The sequence below is a fragment of the Coregonus clupeaformis genome, chromosome 4 (genome assembly GCF_020615455.1).
Source record: "Coregonus clupeaformis isolate EN_2021a chromosome 4, ASM2061545v1, whole genome shotgun sequence".
Taxonomy (NCBI): Eukaryota; Metazoa; Chordata; class Actinopteri; order Salmoniformes; family Salmonidae; genus Coregonus; species Coregonus clupeaformis.
The window spans coordinates 10012774-10025065 of NC_059195.1; the positions used below are offsets into that span (position 1 = coordinate 10012774).

Sequence of the window (12292 nt, forward strand, 5' to 3'; positions counted from 1 at the left end):
TTAAAATAATTCCCAACTCGTTCACAGGCAAAGAGAATACTAGGCTACCTAAAAACTATTTCTATCTTCTCTTACTCGTCGTTGCACTTACCAGTTTTACGGGATTGAAAACACAAGCAACAGTGGCCTAACCTATTCCCCTCACCATCCGAAACGACTGCCAAGGTCCTCTGCACTGTGCGGCCGTTTTAATCAGTCAGCACAGAAATGTGTATTTGGGAAAGGTGTGTATGGTTGAACATTTATTAAAAGATCCTGGACTGGGTGTGGGCCTGTGTCTTTTACCGGTCTGCGGTTCATGAATGTCCTAGACCTGAACTGTGAGACGACTCAGCAAACAAACATTCAAAGCAGGATGTAGCAAGTATGACTTAAAACGTAATCCGGTTCAAGAAAACATGCATATATGATCCACAACTTGGCAAATGTATTAGCAGTATTATGCAATGGCAGTCTTAACGATAGCCTGACGATATATAGTGGGGCTATCCCCCAATTTATATAGTTTATTTGGTGTTAAATGAGTTTGACATGGCCGCAGTAACATAGGTCATCATTTACATTTACGTCATTTAGCAGACGCTCTTATCCAGAGCGACTTACATTATTATTATTTTTTTCATACCTGTGGGAATCGAACCCACAACCCTGGAGTTGCAAACGCCATGCTCTATCAACTGAGCTACATCCCTGCCGGCCATTCCCTCCCCTACCCTGGACGACGCTGGGCCAATTGCGCGCCGCCCCATGGGTCTCCCGGTCACGGCCGGCTACGACAGAGCCTGGATTCGAACCAGGATCTCTAGTGGCACAGCTAGCACTGCGATGCAGTGCCTTAGACCACTGTGCCACTCAGGAGTCATCACCTTGGACAACTCACATTGTCTGGCTGCACATTGGTCGACTTGGGCCAGGTTTGGAGAGTAGCCTACTTAATTTCATATTAAGAGCCTTCTGCCTTCATTTATTGATATGATGGTTGTTGAGTGAAACATACACTACATGGCCAAAAGTATGTGGACACCCGCTAGTCGAACATCTCATTCCAAAATCATGGGCATTAATATGGAGATGGTCCCCCCTTTGCTGCTATAACAGCCTCCACTCTTCTGGGAAGGCTTTCCACTAGATGTTGGAACATTGCTGCGGGGACTTGCTTCCATTCAGCCACAAGAGCATTAGTGAGGTCAGGCACTGATGTTGGGCAATTAGGCCTGGCTCGCAGTCGGCGTTCCAATTCATCCCAAAGGTGTTCGATGGGTTTGAGGTCAGGGCTCTGTGCAGGCCAGTCACGTTCTTCCACACCAATCTTGACAAACCATTTCTGTATAGACCTCGCTTTGTGCACGGGGGAATTGTCATGCTGAAACAGGAAAGGACAGTCCCCAAACTGTTGCCACAAAGTTGGAAGTACAGAATCGTCTAGAATGTAATTGTATGCTGTAGCGTTAAGATTTCCCTTCACTGGAACTAAGGGGCCTAGGCCGAACCATGAAAAACAGCCCCAGACCATTATTCCTCCTCTACCCAACTTTACAGTTGGCACTATGCATTGGGGCAGTTAGCGTTCTCCTGGCATCCGCCAAACCCAGATTAGTCCGTTGGACTGCCAGATGGTGAAGCTTGATTCATCACTCCAGAGAATACGTTTCCACTTCTCCAGAGTCCAATAGCAGTGAGCTTTACACCGCTCCAGCCGACGCTTGGCATTGCGCATGGTGATCTTAGGCTTGTGTGTGGCTGCTTGGCCATGGAATCCCATTTCATGAAGCTCCCAGCGAACAGTTCTTGTGCTGACGTTGCTTCCAGAGGCAGTTTGGAACTCAGTAGTGAGTGTTGCAACCGAGGACAGACAATTTTTATGTGCTACGCGTTTCAGCACTCAGCGGTCCATTTCTGTGAGCTTGTGTGGCCTACCACTTCGCGGCTGAGCCGTTGTTGCTCCTACACGTTTCCACTTCACAATAACAGCACTTACAGTTGGCCGGGGCAGCTCTAGCAGGGCAGAAATCTGACAAACTGACTTGTTGGGAAGGTGGCATCCTATGACGGTGCCACGTTGAAAGTCACTGAGCTCTTCAGTACGGGCCATTCTACTGCCAATGTTTGTCTATGGAGATCGCATGGCTGTGTGCTCAATTTTATACACTTGTCAGTAGCCGAATCCACTCATTTGAAGGGGTGTCCACATACTGTTGTATAGGCTTCATGGTAGGTTACTACAAAACACAACATTTGCTATAACAAATGGTGGAAACAATAGTGATCTCTTGCTTTTGTTTATTGGAAATAAGATACAATCTGACAAGAACAATATACATCCTATCCTAACAGAAAGGTGGTATTTACCCTGGGTTATGTATTGATGTATTTGTCATATCATGAAATGCCTTTGTGATTCACTTGTGTTGGAGTATACAGCTAGCCGCTGTGGCAATGGGTTGTTAAGACTCTACCACAGGCTATTGAACAGATAATAGCTAGCTATATGTCCTGATCAAGAGTACGTTTTTTTATTTAAAGCAAGGAATTGCCACAAGCACTCTGTTTTCTGTAGTTTGAATAAAGCCTTTATTGCCTAGTTTAATACATGTCATGGCATGGTCAGTACATGGTAGCCGCTGGAGGATAGTGTCAGGTGGACTTAGTGCTGGATTCTGCGGATAGACTGGACCTGGTTGGTGTGAGCCTGGGTGCTGTACTCATTGTAGTGTCTGTACTCTCCCTGGTGTCTGTCTCTCTCCAGGATGTACTGGTAGCCACGGTAACCGGGGAACTGATAGGCCACCCAGCTGTGAAGAGAAGGGCACATGTTATTCAGTTGATAATTTTTCTAATGGCACTCTATCACACAACAGATATGAGGCTGCTATGTATGTAATATGTGACCGGGTGCAGTCCTAAGCTGTTATGAAATGTACAAAACCAATCGTCTTGGAAAGTAATGGGTGATTATGTCTTTGTCAATATAGTTTACGTATCAGAGAGTGTTTATAACGAAGGCATATATAGGTTACAGAAATAAGAAAATACTTACGCTCCGGAGTTGACTTTAATTGAGGGAACCTCCTTGCTGCACCAGCCCATAGCCTGTAGAGATGGGTAGTCATCGCACATCTCGAACTTGCGTCCCTGGAAGTCTTCACACTCATACAGAGTCACCTTGCTGTCACTGTGGTTCTGTTGATAGAGGTGCATGAGCCTTAATTAGTTTATGGCTTCATCATATTTTAGAGATTTGGGAAAAATCCAAAACAGATGGATTTGAGAATTGTGGTGTGATGGTATGATGACACAATATAAACACAAGCATCATATGTGAATATATTAACCTTTAATAAAACATTATTATTATTCCTGTGCTTCATTCCTAAATATGCTTCAGATGAGTGCTTTTCTTTATCCTTGAAATTACACATTTGTGTGGGAGGAACTTACAGCACACTTAATAGGTCTGAAGGAAAGCATATGCTCGGTTCTGTAACTGCTGTTTCCGCTCCAAGCCTCGTAACGGGGGTAGTCTCCCTTCTCAAGGATGAATTGCTGGCCCTGGAACTCAGGGTACTCAAAACCCACCCAGCTAAACGACAGGCAGGGAGAGAGAGAGAGGGAATGAGAAAGAAAGAGAGAAAGAGAGAAAATAGAGTGTCAGGTTAGTTAACAAAAGCGCAACGCCCCATGGCACAGAGTGCTTTGTTGATTACAGGACAAAGGGCCAAAGCAAACACCACATGCTGCGCCTTTGGACCATTATCAGATCGCCAGTCAGCCGCTTGAACAGAACACAAGGCAGGCAGCTGGGACTAAATGGAGATTACAACAGTAGCCTACTTTGACTGACTGTCAGAAACAAAACAACGAGCTACATTTCGGGCTAATAACTCACACAAATCGATGATCTCTTGTATTGCATTCAGCTATAACATTTGGTCCATAACAATGTAAAAATGATACATAAACTATATTGCACACAGATTGCCCAAATCAGACTATCAAGTGTTGAGGGAAACACAGTGGACATGATAATGATAACGAAATGTAGCATTGTCATACCAAGCTTTGCTTATCAACTGAGGGCAGGTTCACAACAGTACAGTACAACTGCAATGTAGAATATAATATTCAAGTATACATTAGCTTCTGAGAGGAACTAAGGCTAGAAATGAATGTTATATTGAATATATTTCTCACCTTTTACTCAAACACAACTAGAATCTATGACCTGAAAATCCTCAAAACCATTGGTTGACCAAACAACATCCATGGATCTAATATAGTAAAACTACATTACTACTCTACCAATAATGTAGTACAGCTCCATTGTTTTAGGCTGGTGTAGACATCCAAAGAAAGACTTACGGTCCGTTCTCGACCTTGATGGAGCGGATCTTTTGGAATCCCCTCTCCATGATGTTCTGACACTCCAGCATGAACTCACAGCGCTTGCCCTGGAAGTTCTCCTCCTCCCAGACAGTGATCTTGAACTGGCCCATCTGTTCCATCTGCTGAGTGTTCATGGTTGCTATTTCCACCGTGGGTTTGCTCTCTACCAAATGGGGACAAGGAAGACCAGAGGTGAGGAAACTAGGCTAAAACGGAGAGCTTCACTTTGGGTTCTCTGGTAGCTAGCTATAGATGAAAGTGAACATTGATTCCTGAGCAAAGTACGAAGCACCAAACAACTCATGTTGAATGAGTTGAGCTCTCAGTTTGCACTGGGGAAATATCAGATACAAATATCAGATACATATCTCCCATATTGGATGTAATCAATCCCACTGGTTGGTACGCCAATGCACAGGAATCAGATGTTCACATTCTACCTAGGTAGTGTAAATACTTACAGACAGTACTGAGGTGGGACAGATCCAGTGTAACAATGTCGAGTCCTAGGCCCTCACTTCTGTTTTTATACTACCAAGCCCCTCATTTACTGCCGCTTTCGCACAGGCTTTGCATACTCAGCAGCGGCAGGCTGAAAGCATGCATTAGTCCACACCATTGTGGAGGCTCCAGAGGCCCATTGTGAGAAGCTTAGATCCACTGACTCATCAATATGGTACCCAGAGCCTGTGCCTGCCTGACGACCGGCCACAATAGCAACACACTGACACGACAGTTTGATTGGAAATTGGGGATAATGGCAGCATTCTTGGAGATTAACCCCAGAGGTGGGTACAAAGGCACCAATGTATGGTTGCCTGTACCCCTGCCTCAACACAGCACCCAACATGGCACCACTATCATCTCTCATTGGAAAGATGAGAAGACAGACTGATTTTCATTTCAGGAATATGTAATATTCTTTAATGTTAGATCATGTTTATACTTCATATGGCTTAAAAGAAAGCATTTTAAATGTATAACCTTTTTAATACCTGTTGTTTTTCACGCTAAATCTTTTCTCGTCATATTAATTGAAAGGAATGTGAGAAAAGATTCTGACATGTTTCTAGTAGCACTCAATTCTCAGGGATTTACAATGCAGATTGTTCTATGTATTCAGTGTTCTTCAGTTATTGAATTGTCAATGGGTCCAAATTGTTTCTGTGCCTTTGTGGAGCTTATGAATGCAAAGTGGAATGTGGACCTGTGTATCAATAAAATGTATTTATAAAGCCCTTTTTACATCAGCAGATGTCACAAAGTGCTATACAGAAACCCAGCCTAAAACCCCAAACAGCAAGCAATGCAGATCTAGAAGCACGGTGGCTAGGAAAAACTCCCTAGGAAGAAACCTAGAGAGGAACCAGGCTCTGAGGGGTGGCTAGTCCCCTTCTGTATCTTCTCATCAATATGGATGGTTGACTTATAAATGTGTATCATATTTTATTTAAGAAGGCGCTTGGATATTGCAATGTTACTTCATGATCTGGAATCTTAGTATAATAATACAAATGGAACCTAGTGATGTAAATCAACTGTAATAATACCTGTCTGCAGTGACATCTTGTGGCATAACAGTTCATTACAGTGACTGATGATAATAGGCGGTAAATATGATGATACATTTGAAGTGAGGCAACATATCGCAGAGACATATGGTCAGGTCAGGTGACATTATAATAGAAAGAGCAGTCTTTGAATACAGTATGCATAATAGTATTGTATTTTCATGAACAAATTCACTTGGTGAGGGCTTTAGAAGGGTGTTGGCCTGACTCTTGGGTGGCGTCCCAAATGGCACCCTGTTCCCTATAAATTGCACTACTTTTGACCAGAGCCCTATATAGTGCACTACTTTTGACCAGAGCCTTGTTGCACTGGTCAAAACTAGCGCACTAAGGAATAGGGTGCCATTTGGGAATGAGCCTTGGAACATTTACATTTCAGTTTACTTCCTGAATTGACTGGATTGAAATGGAATTGACCCCAAAGCTGTTGTAGACCTCAATTTACTTGCTGATGAAAATTGAAAATAATCAGACTTCAGACTTGGATGGTTCCCCTGCAATGCGTTTTTATTGTAGTTATACCCTTTTCTGTTGTCTCTGTGTGTGGCCACGTGTGTGCCTATATGCTTCATTGCTTGTGTGTACAGCAGCCCCTTTGAGTGGGGAGGGTTCATTGTTCTGTCTTACCTGTGTGGCCTTGTTTGCCCTGGGGCAGGTGAACATGGTGACAGAGCAGTAGGCACCCATCTGCTGGCCTTTGATCCCCCATTAGAGAGATTAGATTTGTCAACTCATCAGCTGAAGCCTAATTTCACTTGGAAATTCAGCTCTCCCTATTTGCATCTGACACATAGGGCCTACAGTACAGGCTCAGAACACAGAACTCTACTTTGAATCTTCATCTCCTTTGCAGTAGTAGTAACTGTAAGGTTCTGTATTTATTTTCTTAGTCAACCTTGTGTTCTTGAACGTAGCCCTGTTTCTTTGTGTTCTTGAACGTAGCCCTGTCTTTCATTTTTTGTTAATTGACTTCACCTGTGTTAGTTACTCACCTGGTCTCATCAGCTCCTTATTTAGTTCAGTTCATTCTGTTTGTGCCTTGTGAGGTATTGTTTGTTTTGACTACTAAGCCTTGTCCTAGCTCGTTTGTGAGAACCAGTTATAGCCTTCAGTCCTAGTTTTTGATTCTCCTGCCTGTTTGCCTACCTGTGTATGACCATTGCCTGCCTGTGACCACGATTCCTGCCTTTTGCGAAAGCGAAATAAACACCTGCTGCGCCCTGCGCGTGAATTTACACATTTTTCTCCCTGAGTATTCATTACAGTAGGAAAGTAGTAGGCTAGTCTATTCCTCTGAACTGGTCGCATGGGTCTCTGATAGAGGGGATATTGCTCATGAAACTTTTAAATGATCGGTTGTAAATGAAATGGGACATTTTCTAAATAAAATATGCTTTGAAAAATTATTATATCAGATGCTTTTCACAATAACAATTAATATTTATTTATTGTGCATTAGAAAAGTGTAGGCTAGTCTATATTAATTTGTCTCTGGCTACAAATATCTTTATATTTTAGAAATAACTTATCTTATTTTAGATATTTTAGATACCATTTAATATCTTATTTGTGTTGGATAAAAAGAGACAACGCATAGAAATGTCTATGTATGGTCCACTGCACTTCGACAGGTTGACCACTTCATTTAGCAATGTTGGCAGCATGTTTTCCCTGAGTAGCCTAACCTGCAAACAGCTAGCTGAGGTGCAGGTTGGAAGAACCAGTCAACCAGGCAGCAACCAGAGCAAACAACATTGTTTGAACATCTGTTTTTCCTTCCTCCCTGCATTTTCTCGTATCTATTCATTGTATCTTACACTGTTTGGGAAATAAACCATAGAGTGATGTGAGATGAACCAGGCTAGAGACAACTTTATTTATTCACACTTTTCCTTCTTAATTTCTTTTTACATCAATATCCCTCCATAGGGCAACGTGTACGTGTGATAACTGTGTGGTGTAAGTGAGGCAGACTGTTTCTCAGGATCCAGTTTCTCCATGGTAACAAAGCCATCCAGCCTGTGCCTATCTGACTTAGTCAGGGAGGTTGCGTAAGCACTGATGTATTGTCAGGAAGGGATGCTGCTATTGCTCACAAATTCATAGTTTCAGGTTACCCTTCAAATTGATTTTGTATTTTATTTGTATTTATACAGGGAGTCAACATTGAGACCCAGGTCTCTTTTTCAAGTGAGCCACTCAAACAACATACAAAAATATGATGCATATTGCTATAGAATATACATTTAGTTGCACCCCCTTTTGCCCTCAGAACAGTCTTAATTAGTCTGGGCATGGAGTCTACAAGGTGTCAAAAGCATTCCACAGGGATGCCGGCCCATGTCGACTCCAATGCTTCCCATTGCAGTTGACACACTCAAACCAGTGCACCTGTCAACTACTACTATACCCCGTTCAAGGGCACTTAAATATTTTGTCTTGCCCATTCACCCTCTGAATGGCATAAATACACAATCCGTGTCTCAATTATCTAAAGGCTTAAAAATCCTTCTTTAACCTGTCTCCTCCACTTCATCTACACTGGTTGAAGTGGATTTAACAAGTGACATGCACAAGGGATCATAGCTTTCACCTGGATTCACCTGGTCAGTCTGTCATGGAAATGTTTTGTACACTCAGTGTATGTTTGAACCAAGTACATATCCATACACATACCTGATCAGACGCTGATCCCAGCATGTGCAAATATTCACTTACAGCACCTTTCTTCAGAATATCGCCTTGAGGAGACACAACTCAATAGATGACAAATGGCATACAATACAACTTTATTGTCCAATGTGAATCAGAAATGTATCTTTTTGCTTTTTTATGTTTAATTAAACACAGTTCCAGGAATGGCTAAAAGGTTGTAAATGGACAGGTCTTGTTTTCTGCTTCAATGTGAGTTGGTGCCACTTGAATAGTCAGTGAGTGAGCAGACACAGACCACCACCAAATGACCTGCTCCCTGTGTGTTTTTCCCCTCTCTGCTGCTATAGAAACGAATCCTCCTAAGGACAAATTTGAACAGGCCATGACAGCTCATGCAGGTGACATCTGCTCTGTGAATGGCTCTGGCTCTGCGTCGGAGTGAACCACAACAGACAGTCAGGATTTACCCGAGGCCAAGAGAGGGTACCTCCGAAATGGTACCCTATTCCCTATATAGTGGACTACAAAAGTAGTGCACTACATAGGGAATAGGGTGCCATTTCAGACGCATCCAGAGAGGTGCTGCAGAGCCCTGGGTTCTCCCCCTCCTTCTACCCGCCTCTGTGCTCACTGCTTAGGTAAAGCCAGGCGGTTACAAGAGAAACAACCCCCAAGCATTTGCATATTTCATTAGCAACCTCTTTAACTGTCATTTGAAACAGCACACAGCCCACAGCCCACAGGGCAACACTTGTCCTCCACTTAGGCAACAGGTAGCAGTTGAACAGGCACCACAAATGCAATCATGCTTTTCTACAGACACACACAATTGTCTGAGTGTTATGATAGCCACGGACCTAAAGAATAACAGCCAATGGGGAAAAAACTGAGCTTATTTGATTTTACACATCATTCTCTCAAGATGATGTAATAGGATAAGATAATGTTGATTTTATAGCTGTATAGTCAGAATGAATTGAAATAGTCATCTTAAGAACAATTTGTTTGCACACAGTTTTATAGGTTGCTGAGACAGGGCAAATAATAATTTTCTTGAAGTAATTTTGTCCCAGTCATGTTTATCCATAAAACAGAACAGATATGAAATGATAAGAACATATTGCACCATGAAAGACTTGAATACTTGCTTGAGACATCAGGGAATAACAAAATAATATTGTGTGTACATATTTTACAGAGCCAATAGCTGCTCTGTAGAGTAAGTTGAGGAGGTGTCATTTTGGAGGTTTAGGCTGTAACTGCAGCATGAACTTTCACTGGCATGAGGATACAGGTTGTGAGGTCTCCTTACTCTGACTCAAACAAATATTTACTGGGGCTTAGTCAAATAGGGAAACATAAGAGCAGAAATGATTACATGGGAAAGCCTTTACCATGCTGTTTATTGGCTCATTCATACAATGAAAACTGGATATGCAAACGTCTACCTGCAGTTATGCTCAAAATAGAATGGAACTATACAGATAATTGAGGTACAGGTGTTAATCATCTCATCGAAGTGGTGTGTGTGTGTGTGTGTGTGTGGTGAGGTAACTGGCACTACAGGTGATACTGTCTGAGGTGGAAACTGGAAAAGTTTCTGAAATGTATGCAAAGCAGTGATATGCCTATAGTGTATGATGTCTCTGTGCTTAACTAAAATGCAAAATGTTTTACAGTGCATGAGCAATGGAGAATGATGTGGTGTTTTTATGATGAGCTGTATGTTATAAGCTACATTCTCCATTTACTGGAATAAATGTCCAGACACCCATGGATTTCATAGTTAATTTAACAGAGTAGCCTAGCCTCTACAGAGGTGCAGATCCCAGGCAGCTGAGGATCCAGCCAGCAGATGGTCCATATCAGATGGCTGTTATTTGGCTGGTTAATGATTAAGATAACTACAATTAAGAAATGAACAGCTCCCTGATTCCCGGTGCACTCTGACATAATGATGACATGAATGGAGCTAACTGGTTGGATATCATCATTACAGCATGTCCATAAAGAAAAACCTAATGGTATTTAATAAAAGGAAATAACTAGGTAATACAAGTCTAATAACTAGTCGTATTAAAATCCATGGAGAGAACCATATAATTTAGTGGTTAGCAAGTGTTGAGTCTAAAAACTTGTGAAAATGGTAACATAAAAACTTTATCCATATAAATCAAGTGAATACTGATAAAAAAGAATCCAGTTGGCCAAAAAAATTGGGGTTCGATATTTGTATCCGTTGACTTGTTAGGTAAATAAACCCAAATGTTCAAACCATAAGATATTCCATAGTGAACAATTTTAACAAACTGTTGTAGGACTATAATAATTTTGGTCTACAAAAATAAAAGTTTGTATTTGTGACAGGAAAAGACAGCAGCATCAACGACAACGACTTCTGTCGCAACATGAACTTGCTCTTCTGTTTTGTAGAAAATCTGTACCTGCTTAACGCGAGCCGAACGAACAAAACTTAATCTTCAGGTATTGTGCGTGTGGCTCAACGTGAGGCAAATACAGAAAATCAATCCAAATATGATGATCCCGTCTTGGAAAAGCAGTTGTAGACTACATTATACTCTCCATACGTCGCTCCGTCCCCACACCTGGAAAGGTGTAAAGGTTAATATTGTTGCCTAAACAGAAATATGTAGCATACCTGTCTGTAAAAGTGTCATTCACAGTTTAATCCAACATAAAAATGTGTCCGACATAAAACTTACCATTGCCTATCTATTGTCGAAAAAAGTGAGAAGGCATTTTAAAAACGCACTAGCAGTAATACCTGCGCATTGTGTGCATCTTATAGGCAACTCTAAATTCGTGTGGCCCGTTGAAGGTAGCCTATATATACTCCTGACATGGTAGGCCATCCTTCCATTTAGCTTCTCTCTCCCTCTTTTTTCAGGTTGGATTTAAAGAGAGAGAGGATTGTCCAGTGGACACCTGTCGCACGGTGCGTTGCTCAAATCCAATATTGACACAAGAGTCAGGGGGAGGGAGGGCAGACGTAGATGAGTTTAGCTCTTTATTATGCCAACCCTCCATCTCTATGCAAACCAACCGTGCGTTGCGCTCCGTCCAATCGACGAGATGGCAGGATTTGCTGACCTTTGTGCTTAAGCTGAACCGGTGGAAAATGGGACATTCAAAGGTAGCTTTATTCACCTGTGTTGAAGGTAGGAGAAAACCCACCTGCCTGCCTCCCTGCTCTGTTCCCCATCATGTCATTTACACATATTTCCATATCATGTGGCTTGCAAATTAGTTCCTTAACTAGTCATCAGACCTTGCCTTGCAAAAAGACTGTGGTGTGTTATGTAGACTGCCTGATTTCACAAATAGTAAAAAGAAAGTAGATACCATATAAACTGAAACAAGCCCAACATACTCACTGTTTATTAGTGGCTAGGGTATACAGCATAGACTACACCTGGATGGCACACCACAAATAACCATCAGAGGGCTATAGACTTCACTGGTTCATCATACATTGGCATCAAATATATACTGTGTTGTAAACACAACTCAATTGATCGTTGTAATGTCAATGAATTAATATACAATTCCAAGGTTTGTTTTGTAAGCTGAATCTTTCAAGTCTTCCATCTGTAGAAAACACTCTTGATGAAAAGGATCACAATCCTAGAGATGTTTATAGAGACTTCAAAGAACACTGATAA

At 41.9% G+C, this 12292-nt stretch overlaps 1 protein-coding gene across 1 annotated transcript; it reads right to left on the reverse strand.

Moving 5' to 3' along the window:
* Nucleotides 1-2263: 2263 nt before the first annotated feature.
* On the reverse strand, nucleotides 2264-4933 carry LOC121555946 (beta-crystallin A2-like). The gene is made up of 5 exons (XM_041869791.1): nucleotides 4845-4933; nucleotides 4360-4546; nucleotides 3439-3580; nucleotides 3038-3180; nucleotides 2264-2792 (listed from the first exon to the last, which is right to left on the reverse strand). The coding sequence occupies exons 2-5, from the start codon at nucleotides 4515-4517 to the stop codon at nucleotides 2645-2647; spliced, it is 591 nt and encodes a 196-aa protein (XP_041725725.1). The 5' UTR covers nucleotides 4518-4546; nucleotides 4845-4933; the 3' UTR covers nucleotides 2264-2644.
* Nucleotides 4934-12292: the final 7359 nt, after the last annotated feature.